This window comes from Leucopleurus acutus (assembly GCF_964270905.1).
Source record: "Leucopleurus acutus genome assembly, chromosome: 11".
Classification (NCBI taxonomy): domain Eukaryota; kingdom Metazoa; phylum Chordata; class Mammalia; order Artiodactyla; family Delphinidae; genus Leucopleurus; species Leucopleurus acutus.
The window spans coordinates 9,786,950-9,805,217 of record NC_139152.1 but is presented as its reverse complement, the minus strand read 5'-3'; the positions used below and the strand labels follow the sequence as shown (position 1 = coordinate 9,805,217).

General features: G+C 37.8%; 1 protein-coding gene across 3 annotated transcripts in view; it reads left to right on the top strand.

Annotated features, from left to right (window-relative positions):
* LRP6 (LDL receptor related protein 6) overlaps positions 1-17,082 on the top strand; it is a 176,174-nt gene extending 159,092 nt beyond the window's left edge. For 2 of the 3 annotated variants that reach the window (XM_082850868.1, XM_082850866.1), the window contains 6 exons: positions 1,649-1,885; positions 2,771-2,881; positions 6,791-7,021; positions 8,667-8,803; positions 9,463-9,560; positions 13,108-17,082. In XM_082850868.1, coding sequence (XP_082706994.1) covers positions 1,649-1,885; positions 2,771-2,881; positions 6,791-7,021; positions 8,667-8,803; positions 9,463-9,560; positions 13,108-13,405 — 1,112 coding nt within the window. In that variant the 3' untranslated portion in view covers positions 13,406-17,082. The remainder of the gene's footprint in view (positions 1-1,648; positions 1,886-2,770; positions 2,882-6,790; positions 7,022-8,666; positions 8,804-9,462; positions 9,561-13,107) is intronic. The other variant, XM_082850867.1, reaches the window with a different exon arrangement.
* The last annotated feature ends 1,186 nt before the right edge of the window (positions 17,083-18,268 follow it).

Below are 18,268 nucleotides of genomic sequence, written 5' to 3'. Positions count from 1 at the left end.
GGTTATATTTATCTGTATTTACCGTAGTAGGATTGGAAACCAAGAACTTTAAAAACTAACAATAATAAACCTTTACATGTTCTCAAATTAAAACTGTTAAGAAAATTAACTGTATTTTCTAAAGCAAAATAATTTTAGTGAGAAATATGGCATTATTTTTACTTTTTTGTAAATCTCTAATTTTGGGCTAGATTCTGATGTCTACTTCTGCATTCAGTCTGTTGTAGTACGTAGTTTTGTTGAAGTACATGAAGAAATTTGGCCTCATACAGATATGAGGAAAATGGAGGACTATAATATAGCCTTTTCAAATAATTATGTATATTTATGTTGAATTCTACACCAGATCTTGACAAGGGGTCATTTTCTATAGGTTGAGTTGTAATGTGGAATTTGAAACCATATCAGCTCACCTTTCCTAGTCTCATGTTGAAATCTGTTAGTTTATCTTGTGCTCAGAATGGATATTTTACCCATGCACTGTTTTGTAACCTTACACCTTGGTCATTTGGAAATATTAGAATTGCACTCAGAAATTCCCAGATCTTCAGATTTTGATGCATTTCACTATACAGTATCGAAAAAAATAACATTACCACCAATCTCATCATAAAAATATTTAAGTACTAGGAGTCTGTCAAGTTTAGTTTTGGATATAGGTCTTCCAAAATTATAATTTCTGATTGAAAGTTCCAGTGTTATAATTTGCCACAGAAGTACAGTGTTATAATGATTTGCTCTTGTTTTCCTTGAAATAATTGACTCACTGGTTCATTTTTTTTAAAACTTCCTGCCAAATACCCAAGTGCAAACATTGATAGTTTATCTGTCAGTTGTTCTTTCACATCAGAAGGGTGTCCCATTTTAGGTTGCGTTTATAGCTCAGAATGCTTTCCCTTAAGAAACCATCATGCTGAGGTATGCAACACGAGCTTTATACATGCTTCCTATTTTGTCAGACAGTATTGAGGAGACATGTACTCAAAGAGTTGATTTTAATGTAATTAATATTTTTACTGATTCATCAAGAACATTCTTAAATGAAACTGGCTTCCCCATTGCCCCCCACCCCGTGTGTATGTGACTGTGTAGAATGCAGTGACTGCTAGTACAGTTCGGTGCCATTGCCTCGGATCTGCTAAGGTGCCAGGAGTTTTACCCACCATTCCTTTTGTGGCACCAATGCAAGCGACATGTTAATATTATTATAAAATAGTTTCTGTCAGTTCCCTGAAAGAGGTCGCAGGTTAGGAACCCCCAGGGGTTTGTGGACCATTATTTGAGAACCTCAGGGCTAGAAAAGTTATGAATTCTAAGGTAACTTTAAAATATTTGGAGGTCGATGATTATAGTGATGATTCCCAGGTTATGTGTGAGATTATAACGGGTTGCAAATACAGCAATCCTACTTGAATTATAGTATATGAGAAAACTTCTGCCTTATAGTTTTGAAAGTTAGTGAATCTAAATGAAGTACTGTAAAGATTATATTTCTCTGATTCAGTGAGACACTTTACACATTTTATCTATTATAAAGTGTTTTGTACATGCTAATTATTAAATGGGCTTCACTCAGGTGTAAATGTTTGTACCTCTGTGTGACTGTGATTATGTTTTTGTCACTCCCCTCCCCCTTGTTCATTTGAAGAACCCCCGACATGTTCTCCTCAGCAGTTTACTTGTTTCACGGGAGAAATTGACTGTATCCCTGTGGCTTGGCGGTGCGATGGGTTTACTGAATGTGAAGATCACAGTGATGAGCTCAATTGTCCTGTGTGCTCAGAGTCCCAGTTCCAGTGTGCCAGTGGGCAGTGTATTGATGGTGCTCTGAGATGCAATGGAGATGCCAACTGCCAGGATAAGTCAGATGAGAAGAACTGTGAAGGTATCCGAAATTCCTAGGCCTGGTTATGGAGTCCTTTTTCAATTAAGTTGTTTGAAATTCAGAGTATTGCTTTGGCTCATTTGGTAGATTTGGGGTTTTTCAAGTGAATTTGACTTTATTATTTCTAAACATAGTAGCATGTTCTAAATTGTTTTAATTCACTTAACATGCGTAAGGTTTATACACGTTAATAAGCCTTGCAAGTTGAGAAATGAGGCCAAAACATTAGACCTTCAGTATGTAAAACTAGTCCTTATTTCCAATGAGCTCTCAGTTAGTGGATTTATTTATTACAACGTAAAATAATTTCATATTTTCTTCTTTTATCTGCTAACCTTTAACACAGTAAAAAACAACCACAAGAAAAACAAATTCTCTGGAAATTTTTAGTGTACAGAAATGCATGTAGAATTCTTTAATTCTTGACAGAATTATTAATGAAAGATGAAATTTAGCATAAAGGACAAAATAGGAAATTTTGTGCTGGATTCCTTTGTCTTCTCTTTTCTTTCAACCAGTTGAAATCCCTAGGAAATAATTTGTAAGTTTTCTCTAAAAGTCTAATTTGTTTTTCATTTGCGCCCAGAAAGAACTTTTTTTTTTTTTTTTTGCGGTACGCGGGCCTCTCACTGTTGCGGCCTCTCCCGTTGCGGAGCACAGGCTCCAGACGCGCAGGCCCAGCGGCCGTGGCTCACGGGCCCAGCCGCTCTGCGGCACGTGGGATCTTCCCGGACCGGGGCACGAACCCGCGTCCCCTGCATCGGCAGGCGGACTCTCAACCACTGCGCCACCAGGGAAGCCCCAGAAAGCACTTTTTGACTTTTGCCAGAGTTTACCTTTACATGGTAGCAAAAATAAGAAAACTATTTGCATTTTTTTCCTCAGTGCTTTGTTTAATTGATCAATTCCGCTGTGCCAACGGTCAGTGCATTGGAAAACACAAGAAATGTGATCATAATTTAGATTGCAGCGACAAATCAGATGAACTGGATTGTTGTAAGTATGACTAAAACCTTGTTTATTACTCTTAAGGGAGAAGTTTTATAGTACTTTTCCTTTTCTTTATGTGTGAGGTTCACTTACAACCAATATTTCCTTATTAAGAAACAAGTTATTAAGTTAGTTGTTTGTACCAGGGATTTCTTACATTTTATATTTAATAATTTCTTAAAGACAGTAGTTTTCTTATGTACAAAAATCTTCACAGAAACATTTAGTAAAGCATCAGAAAAGAGTATTGTTTTGCCAAAACTAAAGTTAGGAAATTCTCAGTTTAGATATGTAGAAATCAATCAGTGGTCTAAACTTAAGAGTTTCTGAACGTTGGTCCATGTTTAAAATCTCCCATTTTTTTTCTGGGTGATTTTCTACCAGTGACTTTAAGAGCTTCCTTAAAATGCAGCCTGAGGATACGCGAGCCACCTTATACCCCTAGGTCTAGAGACCTTAGGCTAAATAACCTGTGTTTCTTCAGGGTTCATAACTATTGACTAATGTCCTAACATAAAATATATCCCAAATTGACAAACAGTTCTGAATGGAATTCAGCACAAGCCAGGTCTACCTACCCTGTTTGTGGAGTTTAGACAGAACTCATTTTAAAGCTCTTTAATCTTAACAAAGACTTTAAGCTGGTATTTTTACAAAATTCAAATGGGAGACTCACTAAAATTTTTGGAAACTATTCATTTATTCAGCAAACATGTGCTGAATACCTACTGTGTGCTGAGGATGCATGGTACCGTACCAGGGTTCTCAAAGTCCTCTGTGGTTGGAGGTGGTAGTAAGAAGAGGGATTTTAAAGCCAGGCGGAGATGGGTTTGAATTCTAACTTCACCGCTTACCAGCAATTATTTGCTCTTGTTAGGCCTCAGTTTCTCCATCTTTATTTTATTTATTTATTTTTTTTGCGGTACACGGGCCTCTCACTGTTGTGGCCTCTCCCGTTGCGGAGCACAGGCTCCGGACGCGCAGGCTCAGCGGCCATGGCTCATGGGCCCAGCCGCTCCGCGGCACGTGGGATCCTCCCAGACCAGGGCACGAACCCGTGTCCCCTGCATCGGCAGGCGGACTCTCAACCACTGTGCCACCAGGGAAGCCCTCCATCTTTAAAATGAAGATAATATTTAGCATGGCTGTTGTGAGAAAATTAAATGATTTAATGTATATAAAACATACAACTTGGATCATAGTAGGTCCTTGATAAAGGAGTGTGATAAATGATATTAAATATGCTGTAATAAAGATCTATACAAGGATTAGCACAAAGAAGAGAGTAGTCAGATCTTTAGGAATGAAGATGGGTTTCAGGGAAAACGTCTTAGAAAAATGGTGCATAAGGTTGGTGAGTGTTGGTCAATGAATAGTGTTACTTATGCGGATAAGTGGAGAGATTGCATTCCAGGCAGAGGGACTGTCCTGTCCTGCTCAAAACCAGAGTGAAACAAGCACCTTTGAGAAGTTACATGTAAATTGGACTGCCAAAATACAGTCTCCTGTCTTGAGGGGTGTCAGCTGGAGATAGCATATGTAAAGGTGAGATCACGAAGGATTTTGCTTTTCCTCTAAAGAGTCTAGACAGTATTCCAGAATAACGGAGAGCCATTGAAAAACTTAAGTGAAGGACTGGCATGGCTGCATAATTGTGAAAGCTGTAAAGCAGATGCATTGGAGGTGATAAGATTATGGCAGGGAAATTGTTTAGATTGGTTTTAGATTTGAAAATTTTTTGACCACATCAAGAGGAATACAAAGATGTGAGTACACACAAATTAAAGTGTCATACAACAGTATTTACCTATATAGTGTGGAATGCATTCTGAAGTTTTCTGTTTCAAAATGCTGCTTTCAACCCACTAAGTTTTTACCATCTAATGACTTGCAGCCTATAATTTTAAAATGCTTTGGAGGCTATTGTAGTTCCAGCAGAAGACGGTGGAGGTCTAAATCAAGGGGAGCAGTGGTGGTGGAAAAGAGGGAGGGGATAGATTTCAAAGTTATTCCAGAAATAGAATAAAAAGGGTTTGGTAACGACTTAAGAGTTGATAAGTCTAGGTTGACTCACAGGTTACCTCATTGAGTGACTGGAGTCATAAACCAGAATATATGTCAGAGACCAAGAACCCAAGTATCATTTTGTATCTTGACTGTGGATGTCATGTTTAGCTGATGTAGATTTTTAATTAGTTTATTTTTGTTTTAAATTTAATTTAAATTCCTTTAATTTGCTACAGGTGCCATCATTTATTTATGATCTGCCTTACGCTGAGTCTAGGAAACATTGACAAATGATGGTGACTATGAGTTCAGTTTGGATTATGTTGCATTAAAGTTGCCCATTGGGTATCCTATTGTAGCTATTCAGAAAGTTAACTATATGGGTCTGTAGCTCAAGAGAGAGAGATGGGCTTTTTAGTTTATTAACGTTAATTACAGCTGAGGCAGTAGACGAAATCTCCTAGGGAGAGTAAGCAGCGGAGGAAAATAGCAGGTGGTAGACAGAACTCTGGGGAAGCACCTGCACTTGAGGCAGACAGAAGAGAATGAAGCCAGCAAGAGGAAACAGAACAAATAATCAGATGGTAAAACTGAGAGAGCGGTATCTTGGAAGGATCAGGCATTTTTGAGAAGAAAACAGGAGTCAGCAATATAGAATGTGTAGAAATGTCAGTGAGAAGAAGAGTTTATTGACTATGGCAGATAGGAGAACTTTGACCTTCTCAGACGAGTTTCATTGTGGTAGTGAGGACAGAAGTCTAATTTCAGTGAGTTAAGATGTGACCCAGAGACTAAGAATTGGAGATGGTGAGTGTAAACTGTTCTTTCTTGAAGGTTGGCGTTAGAAAGGAATGCCAGTGCACTGAAAAAGAATGAGAAAGATGGGCTGTTGCTCACAAGGACTAAGGAGTCTGCCTTAGTCCATAGGTGTCCATAGGTGATAATATGGGACTGGCAGCCCCTACATATTATGTAACGTAGTGGTGTTGTTTTCTCTCATTTCTTGGATTTAATCATAGGGTGAGTTAGCTATGTGGATGGGTGCTTTGGAGGCAAGATGAAGCAGAAGGAAGGTGTTTAAAGGATCTGCAATTGTGGAATATAGTCTGACTTCAGAATGGAAGGATTTTCCTTCTGAATAGAAGAGTAATGCTCTGAATCTGATGAGCCCTTTTGCTATCTCCCTCTACCTCTAATATTGATGCCCTCTGCTTCTCAGATCAGATAGATCAGGGATTCCATGAATATAGATGCCATGGGCATCTCATGCTCTGGCTTTCTTTCTGAGTCCTCGGGTACTCATGTATCAGAGACCTTATCCTTGCCCTCAGGCAACTAGACTCCCCCTTAAGGCAGCAGTATGTTGGGCCTGAGAGCTAATGCTCATCTGTAGCTTCTACTTTCTCTTCACCAGGCCTAAATGTCACTTTTCAGACCTAAAATCAAGCTCAGAGCTGATTTTGGCTTCTTTACCATTCCAGGTGAAACATTTGATGACTTTTCCAGGTCCATCCCTTCTGACCCTAAAATTTTCTCTGAAATTCCAAAGTAACCTTATTGATTTTTATGATATACAGAATGAACTAGGATAGATTTTATCTATATATGTGGTTTTAAGCTTCTTAATGGTGTTTAAACCTATAATTAACATTTTTGTTATTGATTTACAATTATACTTCCCAATGTATTCTATGTCTGTTTTCACTTAAGGATAATTCGTTTTGATTCCTAACAATGACATTTATGTATGTATCCATGGGGCATGATGTATATGTATTCATAAAAGAGAAAAGTGTTTATGAGTTGTCTTCATTAGCCTCACATTCTGCTTGCAAGCCTCTTTTTAATTACTATTTTGAACCTACAGTTGTTTTTCCATTATATAATTGTACTGCATTCCCATTTTAGATCCAACTGAGGAGCCAGCACCACAGGCCACCAATACAGTTGGTTCAGTTATTGGAGTAATTGTTACCATTTTTGTGTCTGGAACCATATACTTTATTTGCCAGAGGATGTTGTGTCCACGTATGAAGGGCGATGGGGAAACCATGACTAATGACTATGTAGTTCATGGACCAGCTTCTGTGCCCCTTGGTTATGTGCCACACCCAAGCTCTTTGTCAGGATCCCTTCCAGGTGAGCTGAGACTGATCCATTGAGAATCAAGTCTTGGGTCCTGGCAAGATTGCCACGTTTCCATTATGGAAACAGAATACTGCCTACAGTCTGTGTCAACGTAGACCGCTTTGGGTTTAAACAATTATAAGAACAAATGTTCTCTTTTACTTTTAGCACCTTCTCTTTACACAGAAGTCCTTAGGTATGGTTTGGTAGAAATTGCCAAAGGATATAAAGCAAATATATGTACATACAAGCATTTATATGTAGTACATTTACTGCATATACTGCGTTTCCGGATGTGCTCTACTGAAAATGAATCAGCTGGTCATTTGGTGAAAAGAGTCATAAACCACAATCCTTTAGGTTCACTACCAAGAGACCTCAGTACTACTGAGCCCAGGAATTAAAGGAGGCCAAAAAATGGATGAGGATTCCTTTTCAGCAAACAGAGATTTAGAAATACCTGAGTGATAGCAGGGAGGTATATATCATCTTATGTTTTCTCCTAACTTAGGTGATGACAGTGGGAGTAGGTTTTGTTCAAACATAGCCAAGTTGCCAGATGTTCTATACTTGAGAGAGACCATATTGCTCTAGGGATGTACAGCTTTCTTTTCTTTTCTTTTTTTTAAATAAATTTATTCATTTATTTTTGGCTTCCTTGGGTCTTTGTTGCTGCGAGTGGGCTTTCTCTAGTTGTGGCGAGCGGGGGCCACTCTTCGTTCCTGTGCGCGGGCTTCTCATTGCGGTGGCCTCTCCCGCTGTGGAGCATGGGCTTTAGGTGCGCGGGCTTCAGTAGTTGTGGCTTGCGGACTCCAGAGCACAGGCTCAGTAGCTGTGACGCACAGGCCTATCTGCTCCGCGGCATATGGGATCCTCCCGGACCAGGGCTCAAACCCGTGTCCTCTGCATTGGCAGGCGGATTCTCAACCACTGCACCACCAGGGAAGCCCCATCTTTCTTTTCAATGCATTTTTGTACCCTCAGTGAAAGGAAGCCTTTCTTGTGATGAATATGGAGAAAGAGATACCAGGCCAAGAGCCCTGTGAAAATAAGAACTTATTCTGGATGTTAACTCTAAGGAAACATGTGATTTTAAAAACTGTTAATGATTCCTTGTTACCATACCCAACTTTGTTAGTGGAATTTGGGAAGTCACTTTGAAAAAATGGAATTTTTTCTTTAGCATTGTAGTTGTGATTCCAACAACATTTGCATCCAGTAGATAAAGCAATAATCTTCCATACAGTGAATTCATGCCCTTAAAAATGGGTTTAGTTTTCTTTTGAGCAGATCTGTTACTTAGTCTGCCCTGCTTTGCAGCCTCCGCTCTCCACAGTTCTTTCTTTCTCAGATCCTCTAAGAGGTTGAAAACCTCTCAGTTTGAAGAGCTCTGCTTCCATTCTGGGGAAGAGGAAGGGCTGGGAGCTATTCTTGGCCTTGTTCTAGGCCAGCTCTCAGTGGAAGTGTCCACTTCTAGGGAACATTTGTTTCTCTTTTCCATTAAGTGTTTTCAATTGTTATTGGGAAAAGAGGGCATAAATTGTTTTAAAGCCAAACTATTTGACTATTGGTATCTGTAATTTTAGTACTGAATAAAATTATTTCATGCATTTTTATGGATCTTATTCAACTTCAGTATTATCCTCCTTCATTTTAGGAATGTCTCGAGGTAAATCAATGATAAGCTCCCTCAGTATCATGGGGGGAAGCAGTGGACCCCCTTATGACCGAGCTCATGTCACAGGAGCATCGTCAAGTAGTTCTTCAAGCACCAAAGGCACTTACTTCCCTGCAGTAAGCAGTCTGTTTTCCTTTGTTCACTTTGAATACTAAGATAAACAGGATCTTAGATTTTTAACTTATTTAAATGTGGGTACTCAGTGATGGTAATATAAAAAGTTTTTTAGTATAGAATTTAGGTATATAAGGCTCAAAGGATTTACCACCACGTGAGCACTTAGAAATCTTTCTTTAAGTTTACTGTGTAGCAACCAGCATATTTGAAAACACTGACGTTAATTTCATATACTGGGTAAAAGTAGAACTATTGAATAGTATACCTCCTGAGAGGCTAAGGACCTTCATTCCATGACCTCCCAAGAGAAGAAGCACACCTGGTATTTCTCCTAAGTCAGTAATTTTTCTCTAAACATTTATAATTTTAAAAACTCAGAACCCAGTTGTGCTACACTTAAACCAGTGACTTGTAGATTACAGATTTCCTTCTCATCACCTTGTGCTATTCAGCCATAATGAAATTGTGTCTTGGGGGGTGGAGAGCCACAGTCCTGAAGTACTATTTTAGGTCAGTTCTTTGAAACAGGATTGTGCTACTAGTGTAATGGAAAGTAATATGAACAGAGATGAAGAAAAAGAAGTTGAAAAAAGGCTAATAGTCTCTTGTCTGGAATAGACTATTCTTATTTCAATAATTTGATTATTTTTCCTTTTAGATTTTGAACCCTCCGCCATCCCCGGCCACAGAGCGATCACATTACACTATGGAATTTGGTTATTCTTCAAACAGTCCTTCCACTCATAGGTCCTACAGGTAATACACATCCTCCTCCAGCATAAATCGAAGTATTTATTAGAAGCAAGTATTCTAGTTGTGAGTTTGCTGTAGCCCTGAATGAATAGACGATGGTCACCAAGAGAGAACAGGCATCTTATCTTGGCAATGCTGATATTGCCCCTACCACAAATCCTTTTCTTTCAGGGCATTATACGTTTTTAAAATTGAAGTATAGTTGATGTACAATACTATATAAGTTACAGGTGTACAGTATAGTGATTCACAATTTTTAGGGGTTATACTCCATTTATAGTTATTATAAAATATTGGCTGTTCCCTGTATTGTACAATATATCCTTGTAGCTTATTTTATACCTAAAATATTATACCTCTTATTCCCCTGCCCCTAAATTGCCCCTCCCCACTTCTGTCTCCCCAGTAGTAACCACTAGTTTGTTCTCTGTATCTGTGGGCCTGCTTCTTTTTTGTTACATTCACTAGTTTGTTGTATTTTTTAATTTCCACATATAATTGATATCATACAGTATTTGTCTTTCTCTGTCTGACTTATTTCACTTAACTCAATACCCTCCAAGTCCATCCATGTTACTGCAAATGGCAAAATGTCTTTCTTTTTTATGGCTGAATAGTATTCCATTGTGTGTGTGTGTGTGTGTGTGTGTGTGTGTGTGTGTGTGTGTGTGTGTGTGTGTGTACCACATCTTTATCCATTCATGTGTTGATGGACACTTAGGTTGCTTCCATATCTTGGCAATTGTAATAATGCTGCTGGGAACATTGGGGTGCGCATATCTTTTCAAATTAGTGTTTCCATTTTTTCAGATACATACCCAGGAGTGGAATTGCTGGGTCATATGATAGTTCTATTTTAGTTTTTTGAGAAACCTCCATACTGTTTTCCACAGTGGCTGCATCAATTTGCATTCCCACTAACAGTATACAAGGGTTCCCTTTTCTCTACATCCTGCCAACATTTGTTATTAGTGTTCTTTCTGATGATAGCACTTCTGACAGGTGTGAAGTGATACCTCATTGTGGTTTTGATTTGCATTTTGCTGATGATAGCGGTGTCAAGCATCTTTTCATGTGCCTGTTGGCCATCTGCATTTCCTCTTTGGAAGAATGTCTGTTCGGGTCTTCAGGGCACTATACATATTTTAAAGAGAGTCAAAAATGCTGTCTTTTAAAGTATTAAGGTAGAGCCCCCAGGCTTTGGCAGTATTCTAAGGAAGTTACCCCCCAAAGTGACTTGATTGCAAAAAGGTTACTGCTGAGGTTAGGTTTGATTGATAGCCTTCAGTGGAATATTGGGATAAAACTAAGGTTGGGAGCGTTACGAGAACTCTAAAGCAGCAGGAGTATTAAGGGAACAGAATTTGAGAAGAGTTGAGAGAAGCTTAAGTTCACCTCTTGCTTACATATGTTATTACAATCTGGAATGAAAAGTTTCTCATATAGTTGCATGGAATAAATCATGACTCACTAAAATAACTGAAATGTATTTGTAAGCCAGAAATGGGAGGATTATGCCTTTGTGCTGATTCGTGAGGCCGTAGAGCATAGGGATGAGCAAGTTAAGTCCTCGTGTGTCATCTTTCGTCTTATTCGAGAGGCCAGCAGAGAGTCAAAAACTTATACTCTCTCTTCACTTAGTGCCCAGTGTTTATTGGCATCCCTCAAGTGCCTATTATCTTCGAGATCAGGTGTTTTCTAGCATTCCAGTCAGATTGCCCTGATATATAACTTCATAGATGTGTAGAAAGCAAGTGGAAATTGTTTATAGTATCTCATTCACAATTCTCATTCAGTTTATGGATAAGATAGGCTTGGCTCTGAACTGATTGTTTTTATGTTTTATTGTAAATGTTGCTTTCCCTACCACAGGTTTGTTCTAAAAAGCCAAATAGAAAGGCAGAAACCTGAAAATTGAAAAAACAAAAGGAAAGACCTAAAATTTTACTTTTAAAAAATTAATTTCCTTAAGTTGAATAAAACACTGTTTGGTTCAAGTAAACGTAATTGCATCAAAAACAATTCTTATTTAACCATTTCCCACATCTCAAGCCCAATTTATTTCTTCAGAGTGAAACTTTTCATCATTTGTTGAAATTTTTGTCTAACTTAAAGTTTGTGGAACTTTAAAGAATTTTGTTAATTCTATTTCCTTTCGTTCTCTCCTCTTTTTTTTTTTTTCTCCCATGAAAATGGAATTTGGGCCCTTTAAATGTAGAGCCAAGAAATTTCTCCAAGGCTCGCCACCTGATTGGACAGAAAGATAAGACCTAAAAAATACTATGACATCATGTCAGTACTGGTAGTAAAAATGCTTGAGAACCTGCTTGGCAGGTCATGTAACTTGTGGTCTTTTGCAGCCGTTTCTTTTCATACCACTGAGGGCTTGCCTCACATGGCTTTTATCCTGAGGTGTTATCTGGCATCTGTATCGCTAGGTATTTTATAAATCGTTCCTTCAGTTTTACACTTGCTCTTGCCCTACTCTTGCAGTCATTTTGTCTGATGGGAAAGCATATAAATAAATCTTGATTGAGATAAATATGAAATAAGATCAGCTTTACTATACTTAGACTATGAATGGTATAAGAAGTCATAGATAGAAGTAGAAATGATAGAAAAGCCAGCAATTTGTCAGCTCTTATTTTCACTAGTATATTTCTCTCTTTCCAGTGCCTTTTTCTTTAGTTAGCCACGCTACAAACTTGACTTAACAGCTATAGATTACTTGAAAAGGTAGCTTAAAAGGTGTAAAAAATAAATTAGGACTCTGAAATACGTATTAGAAAATTCACTGGTCCTGTATGGATACCTAGAATTTATCATTTTGATGTTCAGTTAGAGCCACTCTTATGACAATATGCTTGTCTACATACAGGGAATCAACACTCCTTCCCCCAAACCACAGCAATTTTCCTTTGCTGATAGTAATAATAATGGGATAGATAAGCTCCTTAGGCTGTCTACCAAAATTCAGCCTGGCTTGTACAGTATTTGAGTTGTAAAGAGAGAGTGAAGTCTTCAGATATCATTAAATTATTCATCAGGTAAATCATAGATCATTTAAGGAGTATTGAGAGAATGCTAACATGTTTGAGTAATGTAAGATAATAAAGACCCATTCTTCTCACAGATCATGGAGAGGCAGAAGTTGGTGAGGTCCACTCTATAGACTAAATCCAAAATGTATAACTGATTTTCCAAAGATGACCATTACATACAACTTTGAATAGTTCTTTTTTATTCTATGATACAGGGTAACTTAAAGATACAAGCGCACACCCAGAGGCTAGAATGGGTTCACCTCTGCATTCCCATTCTATCCACTTTTAATTGCCTCTAATCACATTTTATCTACAAATATGAAACACATGCTATCTTCCTCCTCCAATCTGCCATGGAAAACTGCCTCTTGGTTGGTTCAGCCTTAAATTGTAGTAGCTTATCGTCTTGCAGGTGAGGTTTGCGTTTAATACCTCTGTATTCTGATAGAGAAAACCACCTCTCCAGAAGCCTGACTCAGCCTCTCCTGATTTTCTCCCTATGCCAGCTACAGGCCGCACAGTTACCGGCACTTTGCACCGCCCACCACACCCTGCAGCACAGATGTTTGTGACAGTGACTACGCTCCCAGCCGGAGAATAATGACCTCAGTGGCCACAGCCAAGGGCTACACTAGTGACTTGAACTATGACTCAGAGCCTGTGCCTCCGCCTCCCACGCCCCGAAGCCAGTACTTGTCGGCAGAAGAGAACTATGAAAGCTGCCCACCTTCTCCATACACAGAGAGGAGCTACTCTCATCACCTGTACCCACCGCCGCCCTCTCCCTGTACAGACTCCTCCTGAGGAGGGGCCCTCCTCCTCTGACTGCCTCCCACACGAAAGTGTAAACACGAAATCGGTTGAGATCTGGAGGGGGGGGAGGGAGCTCTTCGAGAAGGGTGAGGCAGACCATGTACAGATAAAAATTATAAATGGGTTAGGGCATACTGGAGATATTTGTACAGAAGGAAAAGATATTTATATATTTTCTTAAAACAGCACATTTGCTGCTTGTGCCATAAAAATTTGTATAAAAAATAAATTTGTACTAAAAGTTTTATTTTTGCAAACTAAATACACAAAGCATGCCTTAAACCCAGTGAAGTGACTGAGTACAAAAGAAACAGGAATAATAAAGGCATCACTGACCAGGAATGTCTGGGCTTTATTGATACCAAAAAAAAAAAAAAGAAGAAAAAAAATTAAAGTCCATCTCAGAGCAGCAAACTATAGATACTTGGAAGTAGCCAAATGGCCTTCATGTTAACTAACATTTGAAGGCCAGCAGATTTAAGAAATGAAAGGAAAAAAAAAAGAATTAATACTAACTTTGGATAAAGGGCTTTGTTTTCTCTAGGAATCCAACAGTTTTATCGAGGAAAATAGATATTTATAAAAATCCATTTGGGGTGCTGCTGTTGCGGGAGAGATCAGCTGTCTGGTAAGATGCTATGGGGCCGTTTGTTGTGCAAGTCTTCTATCCCTACCTTAAAACTCACCCCTCTGTCATATATTAATTTTTTTCCCTGGGTGTTTTCACCTTGCTTCCTCCCCTAGCAGTATTGTAGGGTATTTTGCCAAAATACCATAATTTATTCACAGTTTTTTATCTGAGGATTGATAAAATGGAATTTTCTAATTAAGGTTTCATTTTAATATTTCTACTAGCTCCATACCCCAGTCAGCTTAGCTCTTCATTTGGACTGCTGTGTTCGCATAATGATCAAAGGTTAGACATGTTATTGCTCCTCTTTACTTCCAAGATTGTTTTAATGCTCATTAAAATGTCTTTGTACAACACATATAGAAAATGTTTAAGAGTTACAAATTTAACCATTAAGTTTTTGTTGTAAATTAATCATATATCCTTGCAGTACTTTCAGCATATAATATCACAATATGAAATCATTTTTATATGTATCTTTCCTAGTAAACCATTTAAATATGTTCCGGTTAGAGACAATCTATTTAAAAAGAGAATTTTTTTGTTATCGTTGGGTTTTCCCTTTATTAACTGTTGGTGACATTTTCATGTTCTTTAGGCCAATTTTTCTCAGAATGATCTCTACATACATACCTCTTCTAACGTGTGACATGAGTTTAATATCTTTCTGTTACCTAATGTGAATGTTAGATTGTTTTCAAATTATCCATGAATTATTCTTATAATCACCTCATATATTTTTTATGTGTCTTCTCTCTTATTCCATGATGGATTAAGACGATTTAACAAATTTAACAATATGGATTACATGAGAAGGCAAACTATTAACTTCTCAGCTGTCAGAACTTGGGTGGAGGGGAATATTGGAAGGCTCTTATGTAATCTGCCTGACCTGTGTGGTACTGGGGCTGCTTCATCTTCAGCTATCAGGGCTGACCTGTGGAATGATTCTAGCACTGCTCTGCCACCTTGCCAGAAGTTGGTTTCCTGCTTTTTACATGTTTCCAGAATTTCTCTGCTAAAGTTGAATGTGTTTTTAAACTAATGTATTTTTACCTTAACAGATGTTGGTCAGTTGTTATCGAATGATTTTTTTTTTTTTTTAAATTCTGTTTTGTTGAGGCCTCTCTGGATTTCAGGACTGAAGAGAAAACAGTGGAAGAAGGGATTCAGAATTTTGATAGAGGTGAACTAACTGTTTAAGCAATTTAAAAATATACCTAAGTAATCTTTTTAAAGAGAAAAAAAACACAGTTTCAGAGTAATGCTTAGATTATTGGGAGTACCTTATATGAATCAGGTGCACTTGATTTTGCGTATAAATAAATGGTAATCCATTAGTATCTTGCATTTCAGTCAGACGAGTGTTAACTCTTCCTGTTGATGGAACAGAGTGCTCAAGTTCTAACAAAATGGACATTGAAGTTGCGTTCTGTGACACACAAGGGCGCTTGATGCTCAAATGAAGATGGAAAGGTTAGCAATAACTGGGTATCACTTAGAATTTGAGAATTCTATATGTTTACATTTTTTAATGTGCATCTTTATCTGGTGGGCTTCCCATGTGGAAACTTGCACTATAATGAACTAAGAAGAATATTGCCTTGTTATATCTCAGTTCAAGTGCTTGTACTGCGATGGCAATGGCCTCTTCTTGCAAAATACTAATTTGTGTGCCAATTTGTTTGAAATTATTTGAAGGCAGTTCAGCTTAATCTCAGAATCCTCTTTCTTGGTATTTGAGATGGATGCTTAACATTTTGGGGAGTACCTTTCAAACGAGAGGATTGTCAAAATTCAGGAAAGATTTATTGACCCTCAGATTATATGGACAGTTAAGCTTAAAAGTAGACTATCTTGATTATTAAACACAAGGTCTTTAATTGGAAAATAAAAAATTAATATATGAGAGCACAAATCAGGGGAAAAAGGGAAAAAGTGTTTTGAATTTGGAGTATTGCTAGAATCATCCATGCTGGGGGGCAATGAATAAAATTTCATTATATTCCTTAAATGCAGAAGTATTCATTGTGATTGTATGACGTGAAGTACGCCCACTTTAAAATTATCTGAGAATTGAACTTCAGCATAGCATGCTTTCTGTGCCCTGTAGTAAGCTATTCTTCACTGAAGTGGCCTTTTATAATTCTGAGCTTTTATAATCTTGAACTTGGCTTCTGCAGAGCCCTGGTTTTCTGAACAGTGGCCCAAAGGATTTTGTTGCTTATATCAGATAATGGCATATTCACAATGTAAAAAACAGTTAAGGCATAGAATTTCTCAATATTAATTTTTCTTTCAGGAAATTTTGTTATGCCTCTGACACTTGCTATAACTCTTCTAACTAGCATATCATGAGATATTATATGTTTAGCAGAAAATTATCATTATTTTAATTTTAATATAAAAATACTTTGTGATATACCACCAAGAGCTTATCTGACCCTTCAATAAGTTTGAGAACAACTATTCTAAAGGGTTGATATGTATTTAGAAATGAAGTCTTTACAGTACATTTTCATCTAATATAGGCCAGTAATTGGGGGTGGGGGCTTTTGAGCAGTAAAATTTTAAGATGATTGAGGATTACATGTTTTCATCATTTAAAAATACTCCAAAGTCAATCATTTGTATACAACCAACTCATTTGATATTAAGACATTGTTAAGGTATAAAAATCGCCACCATCCTTATTAGGTAGCAGTTAGTTTGGAGGGAAAATTTTTTTGTTTTGCTGTAAAAGCTCATTAATGAAGAATACTTCATGTAGGGTTAGTAACTGTGACTTAATCCGTTAATGAACTGTGTATATTTATGTGACCTGATAGCCGTAATCATAGTACAGAGACTGTTTACTTTTGGTACAAAAGAAAGGCTTGCCTTAAGCAAACCTGGCTCTGTGAGAGGTCTGCTGCTGTTGTTTCTCTGTCAAGTCCTGTGCCTCGACTAGATTCTTAAAAGTGTAGTTTTTGTTTTTGCGGTACGCGGGCCTCTCACTGTTGTGGACTCTCCCGTTGCGGAGCACAGGCTCCGGACGCGCAGGCTCAGCGGCCGTGGCTCACGGGCCTAGCCGCTCCGCGGCACGTGGGATCCTCCCGGACCGGGGCACGAACCTGTGTACCCTGCATCAGCAGGCGGACTCTCAACCCCTGCGCCACCAGGGAAGCCCAAAAGTGCAGTTTTTAAAATTGCTTTATCTGTTGCAGGGGGAAGCTTGCCACTTCATTGATTTGCGTGCCATAAAAGCAGCATGTTGGTTATTGCCATTACACATCTAACAAGATTCAGAAACAAAAATCTTGGCCTTTTCACGCCCCTCAAGTATGTCAAACTTTTAATAAGCGCAGTACTTCATTCTGAATAATGACATGAATAGTATGTCTGGAGTGTGGGTATGAGTATGTGATTATCAGATGGCTGACAAATGTTTGAGCATCAGTAAATGAGACTGTACACTGAGTGTAGACATGGACTGAGTCTTAAAGAAGTTCATAGTCAAGCATTGTTTAAAACATGTGCTCAGAATTCTTAAACTCAAGAAATTTAATTTTATTTGGTACCCCTTTCCTTATCCCAAACCTAAAATGAACCAAGAGAAATAACAGATGATTTTACAAAGTACTAGTAGCATATGGTTGGTTTCTGACTTCTGGGATTGCATCATTTCACAATAGGCTCAAAATTTAGCTTTTCAAATTCTCAAAGTTTTAAAGGAGTTTGGACCCTAAAGCATAGCATTTTACTGTTATAATTTTAAAAGATTTTTTAAATTGTGAACCATATACTCAGGATATTTGTTTGATTGGATTCTGCCTTTTGTTAAACTAAGCCTATACCTGAGCGGAGAGGGAGGTAGATTCTTTGGTTAATCTAGATGATTTAGAATGAAATCACTGACTTCACCCTTCTTCAGTCAAGGTAAACTTTACTGGTTTTTTGGTTTTGGCGTTTTTTTTCATAAGGCATTCTTAAACCATTCTTAAGTTATTGCTGAAAAAAATCATCATGACTTTACAGGTAGAATTATAAACTAAATGATATCTTGTACTCAGAAGTGGAATATAGCCCTAACAAAAACTAACTTCTAGATTTCCCATTACTTAGGGTTTGCCCAGTAGTTAACACCAAAGAATTATACAATGTGCTTTTGCTTAACTGTCCATTCTTTTTTTTAAAAGAAAGAAGTTTTTTTAATTATTAAAAAAAATTTTAAATCAAATATA